The sequence below is a fragment of the Papio anubis genome, chromosome 11, assembly GCF_008728515.1.
Source record: "Papio anubis isolate 15944 chromosome 11, Panubis1.0, whole genome shotgun sequence".
NCBI classification, from domain to species: Eukaryota; Metazoa; Chordata; class Mammalia; order Primates; family Cercopithecidae; genus Papio; species Papio anubis.
Window position 1 is genome coordinate 35,301,045 of NC_044986.1, and position 23,372 is coordinate 35,324,416.

At 53.8% G+C, this 23,372-nt stretch overlaps 1 protein-coding gene across 4 annotated transcripts; it reads left to right on the forward strand.

The window, feature by feature from the left end:
• The first annotated feature begins 2,168 nt into the window (after positions 1-2,168).
• On the forward strand, positions 2,169-22,519 carry LOXL4 (lysyl oxidase like 4). Of its 4 annotated transcripts, XM_003904099.3 has the most exons (15): positions 2,169-2,287; positions 7,338-7,646; positions 8,177-8,355; positions 9,218-9,423; positions 10,926-10,964; positions 11,107-11,326; positions 12,055-12,238; positions 12,416-12,570; positions 13,270-13,437; positions 14,482-14,644; positions 16,407-16,650; positions 17,738-17,853; positions 18,511-18,647; positions 19,038-19,149; positions 21,232-22,519. In XM_003904099.3, exons 2-15 carry the CDS (start codon positions 7,370-7,372, stop codon positions 21,300-21,302), a joined length of 2,271 nt encoding a protein of 756 aa, XP_003904148.1. In that variant the 5' UTR covers positions 2,169-2,287; positions 7,338-7,369; the 3' UTR covers positions 21,303-22,519. The 4 variants fall into 4 exon arrangements, with proteins under 4 accessions (XP_003904148.1, XP_009213375.1, XP_017799665.2 ...); XM_009215111.4 differs by having other exon boundaries at positions 2,170-2,287; positions 19,038-21,481; XM_017944177.3 differs by lacking the exon at positions 2,169-2,287 and having other exon boundaries at positions 6,652-7,646.
• The last annotated feature ends 853 nt before the right edge of the window (positions 22,520-23,372 follow it).

Sequence of the window (23,372 nt, forward strand, 5' to 3'; positions counted from 1 at the left end):
TGATTGTGGCTCTGTCTCCCCCACCACTCTGCAAATTCCTTGAGGACAAGATAGGAATCACCTCTGGCTTGTCTGTATCTCCTTGGGGACCAGAAACCGGCACACACTACTAGGTCCATTTATTCAATCCGTGAGCACTTCTGGAACACTTGCTATGTGCCAAGCCCTGTGACAGGATCTGGGTTTAGAGGCAAATAAGAAGCTGGGGGGAGGGGGTGGGCAGAGTTAAGGCAGACACAGACCATTATACAAAGAGCGTGGAGAGGGTCACAGGTGCTGGGCTGAGGCTGGGTGAGCATAGCCAGGTGGGAGGGAAGAAGAGGGCGTTCTCAATCAAATCAAAGCTGATTGAGATGAATCCAGTGGTCCCATCTGACCCCTACAGCAATCACATTTAAGGATGAGGAGATGACGACTCAGCTGAGAAAATCCCACTGCTAGTCTGCCATGGGCTGGGGCTGGGACCAGAGCCCCTCACTTCTCAGGGTTGGGGGCTCATAGCGCATGCCTTAGAGATCCCCACTTCCACTGCTTCCCAGCCTTGGCCTCTGCCCAGAGTTGTGCAAATTAAAGGACTTCAGGGCAACATCCATTCATTCCCTGGTCTTTATCCTCTGCTGGCCCCTGTGCTCCAGGGTTATTTTTAGTTCTGGGCAGCCAGGCCTGGTGAGCGATTGGCAGCAGGCAGAGCCCACGTTTCTGAGCCCTCTGTGTTGCTTCTGGCTCAGCATGAGAGGTGGCTGAGCTCTAGGAGGGGGCTTAGGCATACCTGGCACCCAAGCCCACAGCTGCCTCATTGTCCCTGGGGGAGGAGCTGGGCTGCTGCCACTGACCCGAGGCTGGGAGCATTCTTTCCTGTTGATTCATCACAGGGAATGTTTTGGCCCAGCTGGGGTGGGGCAGGGGCACTAGGGGGACATCTTGGACATGGGCGGCCAGGAGTGGATGGCAGGTCCCTGGCAGCAGGGTCATTAAGACCTGGCTGTCACCCAGGATCGAAAAAGTCCATCTCGACATCCTAGCTCTATCACACTCTGCCTGTCCAGGCTTATTCTTATTTGCACATCTGCCTTCTCCACCAGAATGGGAAGGCCCCCTCCCAGCGTCTAGCACTCCAGGACCCTGTCTAGCATGTAGGAGAAAATCAATAAAGGCTTGTGGGATGAATGAACCTTTGGAAGGACATTCAGGCAAGGTGGGGGCAAGAGGGGAGACCAGGTGGGGCAGTTCTGGGCCTACGGAGGAAACCAGGAGGCTAGAACCCTCTGTCCATTTTACAGATGGGGCCACTGAGGCTCAGGGTAGGACCAGGTCTAGGGTAAAGAAACTGAGGGCTGGGACTGGGGTTCAGGCACCTAAGTGCTCAGATCAGCTGATGGGACTCCTCTCTGTCAGCCATGTCCACATTTCTTCAATTCCACAGTCCCTGCTCCCTGCACTAACACCCTCCTCCCGTGAGTCTGACAAGGGCCAGGACTACATCATTCAGCTCCGTGAAGGGGTTCTCGCATTCACTGTGTATTTGCCGATCACAAACCCAAACTTCCTAGAATTACGTCGCCTGGGGCTCAGTGTTCCCAACTGCACAATGGGCAGCGCGGAGTTTCACACAGAGGGCGGGGGACGGTATTCAGTACAGTAAACTTCGGGGGGAATCGCGTGTTCCTGCAGTAGGGCACGGCTGCACCGCGCCACCTCGACCTATCTGAACTGAGCCCCGGGCCTCCCCGAAAGAGCGTCCACATTGTCCTAAGAAACCGCGCTCGTGCGATTCGGCCCCTGTGACAGCCGGGCACACCCGCGCGAAGGGCGCTGTGCCGGGGGCCCTGGCACTCAGCAGGACTCACGGACTGGGACTGTAGGTGAGCGTCACTACCTCGTTCGGCAAAAGAGGCAACTGTGCCTGGGAGAAGGACTCCAGAGGCCGCAGCGGCCCTCCCTGCAAAACAGCCGCAGGCCCCGCGCCGCCCTTTCCCGGGAACTCCGCTCCCCCCACCCCTGCGGCTCCCGCCCCCGGGACTTCCCGGCCCCGCCGGCTGCGGCTGGGCGCCCCTGCCACCTGGCCCGTGTCCGACGGGGGGCGCCGCGCGGAAGGCCGGGCGGGGCGCCCGCGGACTCCACGCCCGCCCGGGGCGGGGCCTGCGGGGCCTCCTCCGCGGCCAGCTGGGGGCCGGGGGGCCGCGGGCGGCAGGCGGATAAAAAGGCCCCAGGGCGCCCAGGGAGGGAGCCCGTTAGCGCTGCTCGGCCGCGGCGCCCGCCCAGCCCCGGACCGTCCGCGCTCCAGCTGGTGAGCCCCCGCCTGGCCTGGCCCTGGCCCCTGGCCCCGCGTCTGCCTCTTGGTCTGCCTCTTGCTGTCCCGTCTGTCCTTCTGTCTCTCTGTGGGTCTGCAGGCCTCTGAGGGTTCCTGGAGACTGGGCCTAAGGGGTCCCATGGACCCTCAGCCCAGCCCTCCAGTCGCTCACCAACCTGCTTCCAACTGGACAAGTAACCACGTTTGCGAGCTTGGCCCAAGGCCCGCCCGGAGTGGTGCGCCCAGGCCTCAGGGGTGCTTGCATGTCTTGTTTGTGGCCGTGTGTAACCATTGCTCTACCTTCTCCCAGGGAGGAGACAGGGAAGGGGCAAGGCGGGTTCAGATGTCACACTTATGACTTGGGGGACAAAGAGCCAGGGCTGATCTGGGCTCTCCAACTATCCAGACCGGAGCTGATTATGTTGGGGGTCGGTGTGTGACAGAAACACGGAAGGGAAGCGGACAGAAGACTCTGAGCCCCCCCTTTCCTAGCCCGGACAGGTACAGCTCAGAGACCGTTTGTTGGCACTGCTTCAGGTCCACAGAGTCAGTAACCCCGGGGAGGCCACAGGGCTGAGAGGAGGCTGCTGAGAAGAGCTGCCGAACTGCAGAGAAGAGAAGAGCCATCCCAAAGTTGCTGCGCCCTCAGGACAGCACCCCCCATGCTCTCTCTTGAATACAGGCATTTGCTGTCTTCCAGCCCTCCCTACCTGTGCTAGGTGAGGCCAGGTCACAGCATCTCCTGGCACACCTGGAGCAGGTGCCTCTGTGCCTCAAGCTGGCAAGGTCTTGGATCTGTCACTCGGTGGCATTCAGCGAAGAGCACCCTGCGCAGTGCCCTCACATCAGGGCCTGGGTCATAAATCCTCCAGAACACGGTGGAATTTCAGTCTGCTCCCTGCCTTCCTTTCCTCTTCCCACTCTTCCAACATTCATTCTTGGTGGTTTTGAGAGCCCGGCGTCTAGCCAGGCTGCCTGGGTTTGAATCCTGACTGGGCAAGTTACCTGACTTCCCTGGACCTTATCTTCTTGTCTGTAAAATGGAGATAAGTATTTAATCTGTATTTTTAAATGTGTAATTATTATCCTCACTTCCCTCCCCTCCTCTTTCCCCTCCACCTTCTTTCCCTCCTCTGTCCCCTTCTCCTCCATTTGGGAAAGTAACGGCCACTTTTGAGGCTGCTTCCTTCTCTGAGGGAGGATGCACAGCTTGGTTCTCTGTGCTCAGTGCTAGGGGAACAGATACATGCAGTCTGGTTGTGGCGTCAGGAAGCAAACACACAATGTGCTTTGTGGAAGGCTTTGTGGGAGGGCTTAATGGAGGGGGTGGCATTTGAGCTGGTGCCGTGGGATGCGTAGGAGTTTAACAATCTTAGAGGGAAAGGAACAGAGAGAGCAAAGGCTTGGAGGCTGGGAGATGAAGGCTATAGTTTGGTGTGAGCAAAAGCTCTGGGGGGCCTATAGTGGGCAGGAAGGCCGATAAGAGGGGCTCTCCCTGCATCTGACTCTTGGTTCCCGCTGCCATCCCCCCACCTTCCAGCAGCGTTCATGGAAGGCAGCTTCCCTGGCCCAGACCCCAGGGTCCTACAGCGGAAGCCCTCCTGTGCCCTCAGGTTGGTCCCTTGGAGAGGAAGGAGCTGCTGGCCTGGGGCTGTCCACAGCCTGTAATAAGACCTCCTCAGCGTGGCGCGGACTTCAGCCACGAGTCAAACAGCAGACCTGCCCAGCCTACGCTGGGCCCCATCAGAGCATGTTGTATAGAGGGGCCCTCGAGTGCCACCCCCTCATTTTACAGGTTTTGCAGCTGAGACTCAGAGAAAGGAAAACAATTGACACCAGACACAATTTGGTGGCAGAGATAGGAGCTTCCTGACTCCTGGGGGTAGCAGAGGAGGTGTGGTCATCACTCAGCCGAGACCCAGTGTGACCACTGGGTCCTAGCAGCTGAGGGACCTGAGCCCGATCCATCCTATCCTTTCTTGCCATCTGGGGAGTGGTTTGGCTCACTCCCTGGCTATCTACCTCCTCTTCCGGGGAGCACGGAGGAGGGAATGGGAAACAATGGAGAGCACTCTGCTCGTGGGACAGCCAGCTGGGAGCCCCCACAGGCCCTGACATGCAGAAGACAGTGTTTCAGTCTGGAAAGGAAGCGTGGGAGGGGTCAGAGGGGGAGAGCTGCAGAGGTGAGAATGGGAAGGCAGCCCCTACACAGTCTCAGGGAGTGGAGAGGGGAGCATCTAGGCTCTGTAGTGTGCGTGGAGGGAAAAAGGGCAAATCTAGAGAATGCTGCAGAGAGGACTACCAAAGACTTGCAGTTGAGATCGGACGTGGCCTCCATTTCCTTCTTTGTATAGAGAGGAGGTGGGACCAATCTAGACCAATGGTTCTATCATAGCTCTCACAGTAGCTGTTAATAATAGTTCATTGTTGGCCGGTGCGGTGGCTCACGCTGGTAATCCCAGAACTTTGGGAGGCCAAGGTGGGTGGATCACCTGAGGTCAGGAGTTCAAGAGCCGACATGGTGAAACCCTGTCTCTACTAAAAATACAAATAAATTAGCTGCGCGTGCTGGCGAATGCCTGTAATCCCAGCTACTTGGGAGGTTGAGGCAAGATAATCCCTTGAACCCGAGAGGCGGAGGTTGCAGTGAGGCAAGTTTGTGCTATTGTACTGCAGCCTGGGTGACAAGCAAAAATCCATCTCAATAATAATAATAATAATTCATTGTTACTGAATGCTTGCTCTTCTAAGGGTTTAATGTTTCTTCATTTAATCTTTACAAAAATCCTATGAGATAGTTGCTATTATTATCCCCACTTTTCAGAGGGAGATACTGAGGCAGGGAGAAACTAAATCGCTGGCCCAAGATCACTTAGAAGTGAACTGGTGGAGGCAGGATTTGAACCCCAGCAGTCTGACCGTCCAGCCTGTGCTCTCAAGCACTGTGCTGCCACCTCCCACCCATGCAACCACAGATATGAATGAGTGCCACCTACACACCTGACACTATTTTGGACACTGGGGACACAGCACATCCCCACTCCCGTGGAGCTTCATTCCCAGAACTTGTCTAGTGCACTTTTAGGAGCCCACTCCACCCGGCCCTGCTGGCTAAGGCTGTTGAGAGGGAGTGGGGCAGATGCCATGCATGGAAGTGAGAGTGGCAGGGGCCTGTGAGAGCCTTCGCACTCAAGCGGATGAGCTGCATGATTCCCCCATGGCCGTGGAAGAGGCAGGTCTCATCAGAATGAGCTTTCTTAGCCCGTCTTCTCCATCCCGGTCCAGGTTGGCCTCAGCTCCCCTCGGCAGCAGAGCCTCGGGGTGAAGGAGCTTCAGCTTTGGTGGCTCCAGAGGTCTTGGACAGCTCTAACCAGCTGTGACTCTCTCCTCTACGCCCTTCTCCCCCTGCTGGTCCCAGGACCAAGGCTGCTGTGTGAGGGGGAGAGGAACTGCCCCCAGCCTCATCCTCTCTCTTAAGGACCCAAAGAACATCTGATTACAGCCTCCTGGAGACAGAGGCCCTCTCTGTTTACTGCCTGAAACCCTCCGCTGGCCCCTCATTTCCTATAGGATGAAGGCAAACCCTCTGTGTGGTACACAAGGCCCTTGATCATTGGCCCCAGCTCGTCCCTCCATCTCTTTCTCCTCCAAGCCCCCACACTGTAGTCTGGGGTAAGAGAAGGGCACTTCCTGCTCTTGCACAAACTCACCTCTTTCCCTCTTTCCTAGTCCTCTTCTCTCTACCTTGAATGCCCCTGTTCTCACCTGGGAGAATCTTATTTGCCCAATAAGGCTCAGGTTAAGTGTCCCTTCTTTGAAAGGCTTCCCTAATTCTTCTTGCTTGAGCTTCATGAAGGTAGGGAGGGTGTTTGATGTCTTCATTTCTGTGTCCCAGCACCTGGCCTGAAGCAAGTATTCAAAAAATGTGTATTGAATCTGCATGAATCATACACCTAGATGGATGCGAGGCTATCATAGTCTATCCAAGCTGCAGGAGGGATCAGATGATATGTGGTTCCATCTCCTCACTTTAGAAATAAAGAGTCAGGGCCGGGTGCGCTGGCTCACGCCTGTAATCCCAGCACTTTGGGAGGCTGAGGCGGGTGGATCACGAGGTCAGGAGTTCAAGACCAGCCTGGCCAAGATGGTGAAACCCCCGTCTCTACTACAAATACAAAAAAATTAGCTGGGCATGGTGGTGGGCACCTGTAATCCCAGCTACTCGGGAGGCTGAGGCAGAGAATTGCTTAAACCTGGGAGGCGGAGGTTGCAGTGAGCCGAGATTGCACCACTGCACTCCAGCCTGAGCAACAGAGCGAGACTCTGTCTCAAAAAAAAAAAAAAAAAAAAAAGAGACAGTCAGGACTTAGAGAGGTGAAGAGACTTGCCCAACCCACACAGCCAATGAGTGGTGGAGTCCTCGATGCCCCTCAGCCCTTTCTGCTCCAGCCTTCCATGTGCCTTCTAGGGTGAAGGCAACATTTCACACATTTGATTAGGGTGCTAGGAACATCAGAAGGTGGTGGCAGTGCCCCTGGGGTAGATAGTCTTGACCTGAGGGCACCCTGGGGGCTCCCCCATGACTCAAAGGGTGGGTGACCTCGTCTACCTACACATAAGACTTTAGGTATGTAAGAGCTGCTGTTTATTGTGTACTCGCCATCGCTAGGACTTTGCTAAGCACTTTCCCTACGGTGTTTTATTTAACACTCAACAACACTGTGAGATGGAGATTACTATCCCCATTTTACAGATGAGGAGACTGAGACTCAGTGAGGTTAAGCTTAAACTTCCTCAGGGTCGCATGGCGAATGTGGTGGATTTGAACCAAATCAGCTTAACTGGCCCAGACTCAATTAATGCCACTATGCATGCACACACACACACTCTCTCTCTCTCTCTCTCTCTCTCTCTCTCTTTCTCTCTCTCTCTGTCTCTCTCTTGGGGGGTCTTCTTTCGTTTGTCTTGCCAGGAGCTGCCAAATTGCTGAAGAGGCCTGAGATCTGGGTAGAGGTGGTGATCACTGTCATGTTTACTCATTCCTCAGGTATCTTGGCCTCAGCTGTCCTTGAAGTCACCATGGCGTGGTCCCCACCAGCCACCTTCTCCCTGTTCCTGCTGCTGCTAGGCCAGCCACCTCCCAGCAGGCCACAGTCACTGGGCACCACCAAGCTCCGGCTGGTGGGCCCAGAGAGCAAGCCAGAGGAGGGCCGCCTGGAGGTGCTGCACCAGGGCCAGTGGGGCACCGTGTGTGATGACAGTTTTGCTCTCCAGGAGGCCACGGTGGCTTGCCGCCAGCTGGGCTTCGAAGCTGCCTTGACCTGGGCCCACAGTGCCAAGTATGGCCAAGGGGAGGGTGAGTGACTGGTGCCGCCCAGCGGGGTGGCAAGGAGATGGTGACAGTCTTCTCTTGGGTTGGGCTCACTGACACTCACCCATCCTTTGATACTCTGCTCACGTGACCTCCTCCACAAGGCATTTCCTGAGTGCCTCAGCTGCACAGAGCCCCTGCTCCCACCCTCCCATTCTCTCCTGTGATAAGGCCACCGCCGTCACCACCACCAAACTCCAAGTTCCTTGAACATAGCAATTGCACACAGTGGGTGCTTAGAGAATGTTGAATGAAAAAATGGGCAAATGGGTAGGTCTGATTCCTACAGCTACCTGGCATTTTCCAAAAACAGATTCTCTAAGACCCAGTGCCCAAAGGAGGTAGCAGGCAGGGTTATAAATACGAATTCCCCAGGAGACCCAACCTTCCTCCTCTCTGCCACTTTCTCCCAGGATTTGGAAGAGGTAACTTGGTAAGTGTGGGATCCTATGCAGGAGGCAGAGCCTGTGACCTGCCTCTCTGTGCCATCTTTGAGCATCACCCCCACTCCACAGGACCCATCTGGCTGGACAATGTGCGCTGTGTGGGCACGGAGAGCTCCCTGGACCAGTGCGGGTCTAATGGCTGGGGTGTCAGTGACTGCAGTCACTCTGAAGACGTAGGGGTGATATGCCACCCCAGGCGCCATCGTGGCTACCTTTCTGAAACCGTCTCCAATGCCCTTGGGCCCCAGGTGAGGGGGCTGTTCAGGCTCTGGTCTGAGCCAAGGGCTGGGTCAGAGGACAGAGAGCCTCCCAGAAGGTGGGCCTACAGGAGCAAGGGGAAAGGGTGCAGTTTGCACTGAGCATGGGGCCCCGATTCCTGAGTGTGCCCTGCAGCAGGTGCATAAATAGAGGGCCCCAGCCTGAGGCAAGGCAGGCCAGAGGACAGAGCTGACCCCACTGGGAATCACAGAAGCTGCTCCCATAAGGGAGACCGCAGTGGGGTAAGGGGCTCCCTCATCCACGAGGCCTGGCCACAATTGCTGCCTCTTCCCAGCACAAACAACCCTGAGCTAAAAACAGCCCAAGCCAAACAGGAGCGGGCAGGGCTCTGCTGCCAGGCAGCCTCCAGCCTCAGGACAGCTGGTCACTGAAATACGTTGTGAAGGGGACTCTGTACTGGTCTAAGTCATCCCAGGGCTAGGGCTGGGGGGTCTTATGGGCCAAAGGATCCTGCTATGGTCTCAAGTGGCTGGTCTATGCCCATCTCAGCGCTCTCAGGGTGGCACAGAGAAGGCCCTTCCATGCCCAGCAGAAGCCTCCCAAACTCCAAGGGCTCCCATCCTGATCCCTGGGACGGCCAGATCTGCCTAGTTCTCTCCAGTTGGACAAATTCAAGGAACTGAGGGAAAGGGCTTAGACAAGCTGAGGTTCTGCCTTGCACTTACTCTGTGGCCTTTGATAATGCCTCCCCCTCTCTGGGCCTCAGTTTCCTGGCCTGTTCAATGATGGGGCTGGGTGGGATGGTCTCTACAAGCTCCAAGCCCCAGCCTTTCTGCATGAAGATCTGCAGCGGGGAGTCCCGAGGCCCACAGGTGACTGTGCACCCTGCAGGGCCGGCGGCTGGAGGAGGTGCGGCTCAAGCCCATCCTTGCCAGTGCCAAGCAGCATAGCCCAGTGACCGAGGGAGCCGTGGAGGTGAAGTATGAGGGCCACTGGCGGCAGGTGTGTGACCAGGGCTGGACCATGAACAACAGCAGGGTGGTGTGCGGGATGCTGGGCTTCCCCAGCGAGGTGCCTGTCGACAGCCACTACTACAGGTAGGAGTGCGGCTGGTGTAAGCCCCACAGGAGGCAGGGTTGTGGGGCAGGGGCTGAGTGCATGTGCATGTGCCTGCATGCGATGTAGGGTGTGTGCATAAGCCTGAGTGTGGACTCATGTAAGGGGCAAGTAAGTGTGCACACAGGTGAGTGTGTGATGTGTGTGGCATGTGGGACCTCGCAGAGTTCAGTGAGGACTGAGTGGCAGTGGTGGTGTCTGTGGCAGGACATCCAGCAGGTGTTGGGACTGGGGGAGAGAAAACAGGCCCTACTGAGGAATGTGCTCAGATTTCCTGCTTCATGGGGGCCTCAGAATAATAAATAGGAAAGTGAATGAGGAGGACCTTTAGGATCCTGGGAAATACCTAGAAACAGTCAGAAAGTAAACACTGCACTGTTGAATTATGTAAACAGAACTGACTAGGTACAGAATGCACGCTCCGTCCCGGCCCCGTGAAAACAATCGAACATAAAACTGAGTGTCCCTGGTTAAAACCCTAGACTTCCCTGCAGATACTTTCAGTGACACCCACATGTAGAGTTTAGACAAACTGTTCTGGCCTCAGTTCAGCCAGTGACTGGTTTTAGGGCTTTGGGGAGGGCCTCTGGGCCTCCATCCTCAATTCCACTGTGAATATCCCAACTCTTCCCTCATGAATTTCCTCAGCTCTGGTCCAAGCCAGGCTGTGACTGGGTTGCGTGTAAGCGAGGCATGGGGTGGGGGCCTGGAGAGAGGAGACATAAAAATATTGTCAGAAACATGGCTGAACTGTCACAGCTGATTCCATCAACCAGTAAACGACAGCCACAGTCACGGTTCTGCCAGATCCGTGTCAGGGAAGACTTGTGTTTCTCATCAAGGGAGAAATCTCCCATAGTACATGTGAGTCATCTGCTTCATCCACCCCAATCAGTTTGATCCTGCTTCCCTAAAGGGTTAGAAGGCCCTTGTTGCAGTGTCCTTGTGTCTTTGACTTAGAGGACCCCTGTCCTGAGGAAACATGGGTGGTGGCCAGTCCCTGGCTCCATCCTTGGGGATCCTGGGATGCAGCCCGACTCCCCCTGCCTGGTAATTGCACGCCTAGGTCTCGCTGACTTGCCTGCCACCCATGAGGAGGGCAGGCCTGATGATAGCCTGGGTGTCTCTGGGGCCGCCCCCACTAGCAAGGCCTTCACCTCCCACCTGTCCCCAGAGGGCCCCTTCTCTTGGGCCCTCCCTAAATGCTCCCCTTCCTCTGGATTTGGGAGAGGGCAAGCTTGATCCGCCTGTCCCCACTCTAGGCCTGGCTGAGGGACCTTGCTTGCCTTCCTTGTAAAATTGTTATTTGTGAGGTGGCCACCCCATCAGGGCTGCTGTGAAACTCAGCATTGAAATAAGATTTATGAACAAGTTTACAAATGTAAAGTCCTGTGCAAACTTAAGGACAACTATGAGGAACCAGGTGGCAGGGGGTGGGACTTCCACACCCCTTCCATCTCCTATCTGTTTTCTCCCATAACAGGAAAGTCTGGGATCTGAAGATGAGGGACCCTAAATCTAGGTGAGGAGCAGCACCCTAGGGGGAGGAAGCAACAGGGTGTGGCATGAAGGGCCTCTATCCCCTCCTTTCTACCTTGGCCTGCCTTAGTCCTGAAGCTCTTCCCTCAGCCCTTCCTCCACCTTCAATCTCCGTTGTCTTCTAGGCTGAAGAGCCTGACGAATAAGAACTCCTTCTGGATCCACCAGGTCACCTGCCTGGGGACAGAGCCCCACATGGCCAACTGCCAGGTGCAGGTGGCTCCAGTCCGGGGCAAGCTGCAGCCAGCCTGCCCAGGTGGCATGCACGCTGTGGTCAGCTGTGTGGCAGGGCCTCGCTTCCGCCCACCGAAGACAAAGCCACAACGCAAAGGGTCCCGGGCAGAGGTGAGCCCTGGGGGCCCTGCACCCACACCACAGCTTGGAGGCACGGGCGGGACCCTGCCTGGTGAAGGGGTGCAGGGAGGTCCAGGACATGCAGGCGAGCGGAACCAGACTGGGAGGAGGAGAGTGAATCACAGAACTGTAGAACCTTGGAATGTATTTAAAAGGATCATATATAGCCCTACCATAAATGGAAAGCTGACATCACCCGCCTTGAATAGAAGGTGACCGTAAAAACAGTAATTAAATCCTAACTACATCCCGCGGAGGGCCAGTACTGAGCCTGAGCCTGCTCCTCTGTTATAAAGAGGAGATCAGCAAGTGCTTGTGAGGCGGTACAGACGCCTCAGCACCACACTGGGGTGGCCTCGTGAGGTGGTACAGACGCCTCAGCGCCACACTGGGGTGGCCTCGTGAGGTGGTACAGATGCCTCAGCGCCACACTGGGGTGGCCTCGTGAGGTGGTACAGACGCCTCAGCGCCACGCTTGAGACGACATCCTTGATGAGGCTGTGGTGGTGATTGGTTATTGAAGAAATGGAGCTTAAGAAAAACAGCTTATTCAGGGTGACAGCTATAGGAAGTCAGAGGCAGGACTGGAACTCCCCACCCTTGGCTCTGGCCACCGCCATGGAGCTTGAAGGAGTCCCGTTTGGGATTCTGCTGTGGTGGCTCAGCCCCTGCTGGCTGCCTCCTCCTCGGCCGTCCCTGAAGCAGGTTTCTCCCAGCAGGAGCTGAGGGTGCGCCTGCGCTCCGGGGCCCAGGTGGGCGAGGGCCGGGTGGAAGTGCTCGTGAACCACCAGTGGGGCACGGTCTGTGACCACAGGTGGAACCTCATCTCTGCCAGTGTCGTGTGTCGTCAGCTGGGCTTTGGCTCTGCTCGGGAGGCCCTCTTTGGGGCCCGGCTGGGCCAAGGTGAGTGAGGTGGCCTGGGGAGGGGTGAGAAGGCCTGGGTATGCCACTGGTCCATGTCTGGACAGCCCGGGGGTGACAGGGCCAGGACAGAAAATTCTCCCCCTCTGTGAAGGGGAAGCCACAAGTGCGGGGTTACGGAGATGGAGCCTTGCACACAGCACCTCTCTCCCTGTCTAGGGCTAGGGCCCATCCACCTGAGTGAGGTGCGCTGCAGGGGGTATGAGCGGACCCTCAGCGACTGCCCTGCCCTAGAAGGGTCCCAGAATGGTTGTCAACATGAGAATGATGCTGCTGTCAGGTGCAACGTCCCTAACATGGGCTTTCAGAATCAGGTGAGTTTGGGTCTGAGCATGGCCTCAGGCTGGGGACCGGGAAACCCTGGGGAGCCCCCAGGATACCACATCAAGCTAGCGGGGAGAGGTCCAGGAGAAGCGGCTAGTGCTTCTGCTTTGGGCACCAGTCTCCTTCCCTTACAGCCGGCCTGGCTGCAGCCCCTCCGAAATGTCAGAGGTCACAGGGGCTCTGCAGATGGATGTGCTCTCCCACACCCGTCTCGGGTCCCCTGTGAAGCTGAGAAAGAAGGTGCCTGGGAAAGACGGCCACAGGGCTGTCAGCACGAGGGAGTCTGTGTGGGATGCTCAGGGCAGTGTCAGTGCTAATGTGGACTGTGAGCAAGTCGCTGGTGCCGCTGTAAAACGGGGTTCACACTCTCAGGGGGTCACTGTGAATGAGGCGAGGGGCATGAAAGCCCTTGGCAAATTGCCAGTTGTCGTTAATGGTGGAGTGCAAGTGCCAGAGCAGGAGGAAGAGCCCCTGGTCCAGGCACTTCGAGTCAGATTTCTCTAGTAGGCAGGGACATTAGAGACTACCTGCTACACTGTCCTCACCTTACAGAGGAGACCAAGGCAGAGAAGGGGACTATCTTGTCTAGGGCGACACAGTGAGTTGGTCTGGGCAGCCCTCCAGGCTCACAGCCCTGAGCTCTTCCCTGCAAGGCTACCCCACTCCTCATACACCCCTCACCATTGCAGGTGCGCTTGGCTGGTGGGCGCATCCCTGAGGAGGGGCTGTTGGAGGTGCAGGTGGAGGTGAACGGGGTCCCACGCTGGGGGAGTGTGTGCAGTGAAAACTGGGGGCTCACCGAAGCCATGGTGGCCTGCCGACAGCTCGGCCTGGGTTTTGCCATCCATGCCCACAAGGTAGGTCCCTGTGTTGTTTCTTCCGCATGACCTCTCACCCCCTGGACTGAGGCCCAAAACTTCCTGTGCTAAAGCTGCTGCCTCTTTACCCATTTGACAATTCATTACTGAGTGAAACTATGAGCTGACATGATGCCGAGTGTTGGGAACAATGTGGTGAACAAGAAGACACAGTCCTTAATGAAATGGTCAATGAGGGACACAGTTATGTCTGCAGGAAAGATGAATAGAAGTTAGACAAGGGGGAGGAGGAATGAACAGCTTATGCAAAAGCCCTGTGGCCAGAGAAAGCTTGATTCGGCTGAGGAGATCAGAGCCAGGGGTTGTAGAGTGGCTCTGGAGAGAGTGCTGTCAAGCATGAGGGCAGAGGAGGCAGGGGCAAGATCACTCAAAGCTTGCAATCCACATGCAATCCACATGTTTAAAAGATTTCTTCCTTTGCTGTTTGGAGAACAGTTGGGTGGAGACTCACATGAATGCAAGGAAACACACTCAGGAGGCTACTGTAGTAGCCCAGGTGAGAAATGAGGTTGGACTGGACCAGGCAGTCCAGGGGAAATAAGTGGATAGATCTAAAATACGTCAAAAAATAAAATCAAGAGGACTTAGGCGTGACTGCAAGAGAAACCTCTGCACCTGCACCCACACTGGGCTGCCGCACAATGCGGACTGGGCAACCCTGAGCACAAATGACGATCTGGGCCACTTGAGGAGCGGCTAGGGAAATGGGAGCACAGCCCCCGGACAGAAGAGTGGGGAACAGGACCCTCCTCTGCTGTCTGGAAGAGGGAGGGGTGTAGGGCTAGTAGTGGAAGCCACGGTGGGTGGATTTTTACTTCTATACGTGGAAGGGATTTCTAACATCAGAAGGGTCCAAATGTGTCATGGACTGCCCCAGCGAATATGGGTTCTCATCACTAAAGATTTCGGGCCCAGGCTGGACACAACCTGGTGGGGGTGGTATGACTGGGGCCACACCTCAGATGGGAGTCAGAAGGTGACTCCAAAGTCACGCTGATTGGGTGACACTGGCTGTTTTCTTAGGAAACCTGGTACTGGTCGGGGATGCCGAGGGCCCAAGAGGTGGTGATGAGCGGGGTGCGCTGCTCAGGCACAGAGCTGGCCCTGCAGCAGTGCCAGAGGCACGGGCCGGTGCACTGCTCCCATGGCGGCGGGCGCTTCCTGGCTGGAGTCTCCTGCATGGACAGTGAGTGACGGAGGGCTCACAGGGCTGGGGACAGGTAGGCCTGTGCTCCTCCTCAGGGAAGGCCCTGCATGCTGGTCCCAGGCCTACGGCCAGCAGCATGAGGGAATGAACGTACCAGCTCTGCCATTTCCCAGCTGTGTGGCCCAATCACCCGTCCCATCAGGATCCATACCCTGCCCCCTCACGGAGTTACTGTGAGAAAGAACACTGAGAACATGAGAAAGCACAAGGACACAGAATGGCCGTTTTCAACTTTGGGTTAGGAACAACAGTTTCAAACAATGGAACAGGACAGGACATAGCAAGGGCAGTTTTTCCTTGGAACTATGTGTGTACTGGGTTACAGCATAAAATGTATTTCTTACTGTGGTTTGTAGTCAGAAAAGCAGTTTGAAAGCTGTCGTAGAGGACATACAAATATGAGCACACTTGGGGCCAAGGCCCAGCTGTGTGTTCTCTTCCTGAGCTGTGGGATTTACCCAAAAGGTTTTGGGACAAGGCCATCTGTGGCACTGCTCTGCCCCACAAACCCAGATTCTTAAGGCAGCAGCATCTCTGACATCTCCCAACCAGGTCAGTGCCAAGATGGACTATACCCGGTCCAAAGGCTACAGATAGCATCAACCCAAGTGGCCGCTTGACGTTCTTCTTGGCCAAATTTCAACACCAAGACATCCTTAACCTTTGTCAGCGAGCTCTTGGCTTCCTTTCTGTCCAGGGAACCCTGGTGAGAACCCTGGGCCCATCCATCAGACCCTCCCCTGCAGGGATGGGGCATCAGAACGGGTCTCCTTATCACCAAGGCCTCCCAGCACGTGGGGAGACTGCTCCCCACTCAACTCCCCTTCCTGGGAACCTCGAACCCCTCCCTGCTCCACTGCCTACAGTGGCAGCTCTCTTCTTGAACACATTTGATGGATGCTTCATGACAGCTGGGCACAGCCAGTCAACCTGCAGCCTCTATAACCACCTGTTTTTCCTCCCTGGCTTTTCACATTGCTTTCTTTCCCTCTTCTCATTCTTTCTGAAAGCTTGCCTTCTTTCCCTAAGGAACTCTTTGTCAGTGGGCACTTCCTGGCTGTCTCCAATATATACCACAGGACCCCACAGGGCCAACTGCCAGGAGCAGATGGCTCCAGCCTGGGGCAAGCTGCGGCCGGCCTGCCCAGGTAGCATGCACGCTGTGGTCAGCGGTGTGGCAGGGCCTCACTTCCGCCCAGGACTACTTTAGTGATAATGATTTTTAGTGACAGTACAGGCAAAGTATCCAAGTTAGGTATCAGCAGAGCTTTCTGAGGATTATATGAACTAAGCTACATAAAGGCACTTTACAGGCTTAAAAGCATTTTACAAAAGAAATACTAGCTTACTTCAACCGCATGTTTACTGTGGGCCAGACATGTTACAGGTGTCATCACATTAATATCACTATTATCTTCATCTTACAGATGATGAAAATGAGAGACAAAATGGTTAAGCAGTTACACAGCTGGTGAATTATACAGTCAGAAAGCCAAGAATGAACCCAGGTGGCCTGGCTCCAAACCCAGCAAGCTTAACCATGACACTGTAGCTGCCTCCCAGGTTAAGGTGATAGACTTCCTTTAACTAGAACTCACCATCTCCTGACTCTTAAAACTGCCCTTTTTTTGTGGGGTCCTCCCGGAGGGTTTAATCTGGGGGCAAGCCTGCCCTGTGCTGGAGATTAAGACTGGCTGCCTTTCCACCCTCTGAGTCACTGCCATGACCTCTGCTGCCCCAGGTGCACCAGACCTGGTGATGAACGCCCAGCTAGTGCAGGAGACAGCCTACCTGGAGGACCGCCCGCTCAGCCAGCTGTATTGTGCCCACGAGGAGAACTGCCTCTCCAAGTCTGCGGATCACATGGACTGGCCCTATGGATACCGGCGCCTACTGCGCTTCTCCACACAGATCTACAACCTGGGCCGGACAGACTTTCGTCCAAAGACTGGACGCGAGAGCTGGGTTTGGCACCAGTGCCACAGGTTAGAGCCTGCCCATGCCTTGGCACCAGAGGGTTAGGAACAAAAAGCAGGGTCCAGGGAGCAGTTTGGTCCTTCCCTGGCCACAGGCAAGCATTCCTGGGAGGGGTGTGCGCTCTCCTTGCTGGCCTTGCCTGCAGGAGGCAGTGAGGACAGCGGCATCCACCTGCCCCTCCATCGCTCTCGCCTTCACTATGTCAGTGATGCCCGTGGGGTCTGTTTCCCACAGCAACATCCCACAGAGGCATCACCGCCAGCAGACTTGTTCTGTTAGAATGGTATTTGACACTTTTCCTATGTTGGATCACAGGCCTTCCCTTCAGAAGCCAGGTAAAGTGGGGACTCCCAGGAACCTGGAGGCCCAAAATAGACATCCCATCCAGGGTGCTGGCCCTGCAGGAAAAGCTCGCTGGTTCCTTCAGCAGCAAGGCAAGGCCCTCAAAGAACAGCATGAACAGACTGGCACTAAAAAAGGGACAATGAACATTCTTTCCTATCAGGAGCTTCCAGACCAGAGAGAGGGAGAGACAATGCCTGTGACAAAGGCAGCATTTTTTTTTTCTTCAGAACACAGTCATGGGTGGAGAAAGTGGAGAGGAATGGGCAATGACTTTGGGACTTGGTCTCACCCGAGATAATAACCACCTTTCCCTGTAGCATGAACACAGCTGTCATTATAACTGGATTGGAAACAATGGTAGCAATTTGGTCTCAGGCTGACAGGGACCCTCTTCCCAGCAGCTCAGCTCCTAGGCTGCTCATAGACCTGGTGCCCCACCTCTCCCTCCAGTTCAGGCCTTGCTGTCAGGCACCAGCCTCCTGGAGGCGACCAGGGCAGGGCTTCTACCTCTTGCCTGGGTTGAGACCCTAGGTGATAAGGGCAGCTGTGCTGGCTGCCTGGCAGGGATGCCAACAAAGTAGGCTGTGTGTCATACTAATCTTGGGTTTGGGAGGGAGAAGGGCACTGCCTACTATTGTAACTTTCCTCTCGGGTCATGATGGGGCCTGGTGCCTGTCTTCCCTACCAGCCCCTCCAGAGAGGACCCTCTCTCCTGTTGCTGCCGCACTGACTGCTCTATCCCTTCTGCAGGCATTACCACAGCATTGAGGTCTTCACCCACTACGACCTCCTCACTCTCAATGGCTCCAAGGTGGCTGAGGGGCACAAGGCCAGCTTCTGTCTGGAGGACACAAACTGCCCCACAGGTATGTGGTTTCCTGTCAGCACCTACCAACATCTCCTCTTGTTATGTTCTTCAGCCCCTTTGGGATCAGGCTTCTCTCTGCTCCGTTCAGCCGCCCAAGGCACCTGGAGACCCTGGCTTGAAAAGTTAGCAATCAAGGCAATTTCTTACCTTCTGAAATCTTACACGGGAGGTTTTTACTTCCTCTGAATTCCCCACACACATTGTTCTTCTTTTAAAACACTCAGCACTTTCTGTCTTGGAGAAGAGTTGCAGACCTGTCCTATCTCTGCTGAGCTCGTGGAGGGCAAGCATTGTCTGCTTCCTGTCTGCATACCCGCAGTCCCTAACCCTTAGGAACTGCATGGTAAACACCGGATCTTTAGAAGGTTGGAAGGATGGATAGGCGGATGCACAAATAAATTAGCACAGGAGGGTTGGAATCTTCCAACCACAGTTCCTAGTTCAACAGGGATTTGCACTGGAGCAGTCAAACTAATCAAATGAATCATACCTTTGTCACAAATGTGGTTTGTCATGGTGCTGGATTCATAGCAAGATTCTAGCTCTGACGGTCCTTAATCTGTGAACCAGGCATGATGACACTGAACTGGTAAAGCAAATAAAAGACCTAGCAGAGTGCTTGGTCCTGTCTCAAAAGCTGTCCCCTTCCTTACAGGACTGCAGCGGCGCTACGCGTGTGCCAACTTTGGGGAACAGGGAGTGACTGTAGGCTGCTGGGACACCTACCGGCATGACATTGATTGCCAATGGGTGGATATCACAGACGTGGGCCCTGGGAACTATATCTTCCAGGTAAGGTGGCTGGGGGATTCCCTACAGAGCCCAATTTCCTCCAGATGTTCTAAAACTTTCCCTGAGGGCAAATGAAGGGAGAGAATTTCCCATATAGGGTTTCCGATAGGCCTGTCTCTAAAAGGAGCTGTCCTATTAGGGAAGTAACACTCAAGCTGGATCCAGCGAACCTGGGTTTAAGTCCTGATTCAGTGAACACTGGATAAATCAGCTTCTCAGTTGGAACTTCTCAGTCCCTATCTGTAAAATGGGAACATCAGTGCCTACCTCCTGGGTAACTGTAAGAATTAATGAAGCAAATAGAAACACATGTAAGGGATTATCACAGCCACAGTCAACTCATTCAGAAACCAAATCATCCATTTTCAGTTGTCCCCTCTTTCACTCCAGGTGATTGTGAACCCCCACTATGAGGTGGCAGAGTCAGATTTCTCCAACAATATGATACAGTGCCGCTGCAAGTATGATGGGCATCGGGTCTGGCTGCACAACTGCCACACAGGTAACTCCGAGCCACTGTGGAACCAGTCATGTATAGGCTCAGGGAGCTGGAAGACTGTAAATGTACCCTCTGCTCCCACACTCTAGTGTGTGACTTGTATGTGTGTGGTTTGTAAAAGGCAATGGATGGAAGAGAGATGCATTTCCTTTGACATCTTACAAGGCAGACTTCTAGAACTGGTCAGACCATTGGCTTCACCCAATAACTGCATCTTCTACATCCCTGTGTGCACTTAAGGCTGTTCGATTGTAAACTCAGTTTCCAATCTGTCCTAGAATCTTTCCTGTCACCTCAAGCCATGTCAATATTTTGAAGTCCATTATTTTTCCTTTCTCTTTCATGTAGAAGTTAGGGTTAGGGGCCTCACAGGTAAAAGTAGAAGTCCTCTTGCTCTGTGTTGCTGTCTCCAGCTGTGATCACTGCTTGCAAGAAGGGGACCATGGAAAACAGGGCCACTTAAAGGATTGGTAGCATCAGTCAAAGGAAGCATCATCATCCAGTGGGGTCAGAGAAGAGGGGCTGTTCTACCTGTCAGTAAAGACTCCCTCCATCTTCAAGGGTTAAAAATGCCTATATTTGCTATGGGATGTGCATTCACACCCATACTTGCATATGTGCGGTGGGATGGGCAGAGTTGTTCATTCAGTCAACAAACATTTATTAAGGCTCACTGTTGTGTTGAACGCTGTGCCCCAGACACTGGGAATGTAAGTGTCAGATGAGGTATGCACACATGCAAATAGCCCCAGTACTACTAATGTGTGGACTGAATGCTGAGCAAGCACAGACAGAAAGCAACCGGATGGGGGCTAGCACAAGCTTCACAGAAGTAGTATTTGAGCTGAGTTTTGAAGGAGGGGCGAAAGTCAAAGATGGGAGGAGTAAGGAAGGAGCACAGGACTGGGCTTCGGAAGGTGTCACTGGTTCCGGAATCCAGTCCCACCACTTTCTAGCTGGAGGACAGTGAGGAAATCACGACCTGAGTTTTCTGTTTTGTAAAATGAGGCTGTATACTTCAAACCTACTAAGTACTAGAGCTTTTTGCAGGGAGGGTTGTGATAGTTCTAAGATAATGGATTTTATCCTGTGGGCTTCTGGGAACTATTGACAAATTTCAGTCAAGGAGGCAAAAGATCATTTAGGTTTTCAAAAAATAACCGTGGCAACAGATGGACGAAAATGAGAAGAGGAAGAACAGTCTAAGGTTTTGAATTTGTGTGGCTGAGTAGATTATGCTGCCACTTAAATGAAACTTAAATGAAAAGAGGAACCAGGAACTAGAATCCAAGTCTACACACATGGAGACAGCAGATCCTCCATAATGCTGGAATCAGGCTGCAAGGGTTCCCAGGCAGTGACAAGGACAAGAAAAATAATGCAGTCCTGCAGGTCATCTTGCCAGTGTTTAGGACCCAACAGGGTCCCTGCAGAAAATAGAAGGCACACTCGGGTGAGAGTCTGAGGTTATTTAATTAAAGGACTATTTATAAGGAAACAAGGGGTGTTGAGATATCAAGCATAAATAAAGTAGAAAACTGTTACCTGCTTTAGGCTTGAAGAAGGGCAAGGGCTGTTTTGCAGCCAGGTGCAAGCCAGAGTGGTGAAGGAGGGTGAACCTAGCTGGAGCAGGAGTCAAAGACCATCACTGCCAGAACCACAGGGCCGAAGTAGGGGAAAGAATATTTGGCCTCTCTCCTTCCACCCTCTGACCTTCTGCTGTTGCTTTCCATTGACCCAACTCAAACAAAAAAAAAGAAGACAAAGGAACCAGAGTGATGTAATCGCTAGGGGTCAGCTTTCTGGGGCACAGAGGAAAAAAAGGGCAGAGAACGAACCTGGGGAGGGAGGCAAAGGAGAATAACTAGCACAGCCCTTTCCAGTCAATAGCCTGTTCTTCCTGATGTTCCTGAAACCACACAACTGTCCCAGGCCTATTTCTATAGAATGACTGGTGTCTGTGCCCACGCCATGACTGACTCGATATAAAGGATGAGCTGGGCAGAGTGGATCTACGTAAGTTGTCAGGGAAGGGATGAGACTGTGGTAAGGTTGGCTGCTTACCTGTTTTCCTTTGGCCCACAGGGAATTCATACCCAGCCAATGCAGAACTCTCCCTGGAGCAAGAACAGCGTCTCAGGAACAACCTCATCTGAAGCCCTCACTGCACGCTCCTAGCTACTGCCGATAACCAGATACCTCAGCTTACTGGAGCCATGCCCTTCACAGTCCCAACTCAGAGGAAAAGGGCCAGTGCCAAGGGGCACCAAGAACCTGCTCAGGAAGCCTTTTGATGGCAAGATCACCAATCTAGATGGTACTGCTTCTTCAGGGTGGCACTGGGCCTACCCCCTAAGGGCCTGGAATATGGCTTCCAGGCTTTGCTCAGCTGAGCTCCTCTTCTATAAGGAAACCCAGTCATCCCTGAATCTTGCCACAGAGACGCGGGGTTCAGGAGCTTTCAGTTCTTTAGGGATGGACTATGGTCCAGTCCCCCATCTAAGTGGTGCTTTGCAAATGTCTTGGAGGAGTATAGGACAGAGTACCAAAATACACAGCAGGTAGTGTTAGCTCTCTGCTAGGAGCTCAAAGCAACACAACTTGTATCAAAATCACAACTGGCAGAGAAGCTGGTGGATCCAATCCTTTCTTCATCTGTTATTATTTACAACTCACCTCTCACACTCTGTTCTTTAGTGTCCTTACCTTTATCCTACCACACACATGGGTGTTTCTATTATCCTTGGAAGCACAGACCTCGGGCATCCCCTTATTGCCTGATGGGCCAACACCAACAGTTACTGAGTGCTTGAGAAGGGGCAAGTTTCACAGAAATGGCCAGATAGGGCCTTCCTACAGAGCAGCAAGAGTAGGCCAAGCAGAAAGACTGCTGAGGTAACATGGATCCCAGGCCCTGTCAGGGCCTCTGCCAAGGAAAAAATATGGACGATTTACCTGGCAGGCAGTCTGATCTCTCAGGATCACCACACATCTCAGGATTGGTCTAAGCTTCAAGTCCCAACCAAGTGTCTGAAGTGAACTTTGCATTGAATAAATTTTTGCCATGGAAAGAACATCAAACAAGCTACTCATCTCTATGGAGATATGAAAACAAGTCTGGCAGAGTGAGAGACAGAAGACCATGGAGAAATCAGAAGGGGGAACAGTCAGTGTAGTTAAGGATGGAACCTGGGAAAGGCCACCATTCCTGCTTGATGGGGCTGTGATTTCTCTCGCTCAAGTAGAATAAAACCCCATGGTCTTCTTGACATGATTCTTGATCTTTTCTCCACTGAGACAAACTTTAGTGATGATCCTTACAGGACTGACACCCTAATGCCAAAAAAGGTTGCTCATTATGGACTGCTACAAAGACCAGACCAGCTGTGATTATGTACACGCCCCAAAACCACAGTCCTACCCTTTTCCCTCCCACAGAGCCAGGGCCTGGGATGCACAGGGCACACATGCTTCTCATGACTGCCCATCTACATTTCTCCAATCAGACATAAGTCTGCTTCCCAGTCAGCCTCCCCAGGCTCAGAGCTGAAACACGGGTCAGAAAGGTTAAGGGGTGAAGGATAGGGACAAGAAGGTAAAGTCTGAGGATTGTAAACTTTTATAATCAAGGCTGCAAAGCCAAAATAAATGGTAGCAGATGGAGCAGATTTACAACAGCACTACCCCCACCACATCACAAGAGCCACCACATCACAAGAGCTACCCCCTCCTTAGGGAGTAAAAAGGGACATGTTCTGGGGAACCCTCTGTGAATACAAAGAAGTGCTTTCTTCCTTCTCCCCGACCTTACCTCTCCTCAACTCCCTCGTCTCCTTCATTAGGCAGAGGGAGCATTATATTTTGGCATGACAGTTTAGGTAAACAAGGGAAGGACTGATTTCCTGTTGGATCCAGCAAGCATCCCCCAAACAGTAACAACATTATGCTCACACATGCAGCTAATGGTCTGTGAAAGAATGTGCAGCTAGCAGGGGAGCATGTGGTGACTGATGACTAGATTCAGGCAGGGAGGTTACCCGCCGCTGCTTGCTGGATTCAGTTTCTAAGAGGGCCCAAAAAAGCAGGCCAGGCAGCCAGCCACCGGCTCTGGTCTCGGCCTTGCTGCCACATCACACGTTTGATAGGTGCAGTCAGTTCTAATTCTTGGAAAAGGCCATACAAGGGTTGTGCTGTTACAACTCTGAGCTGAAAGGGAAGGACATGGG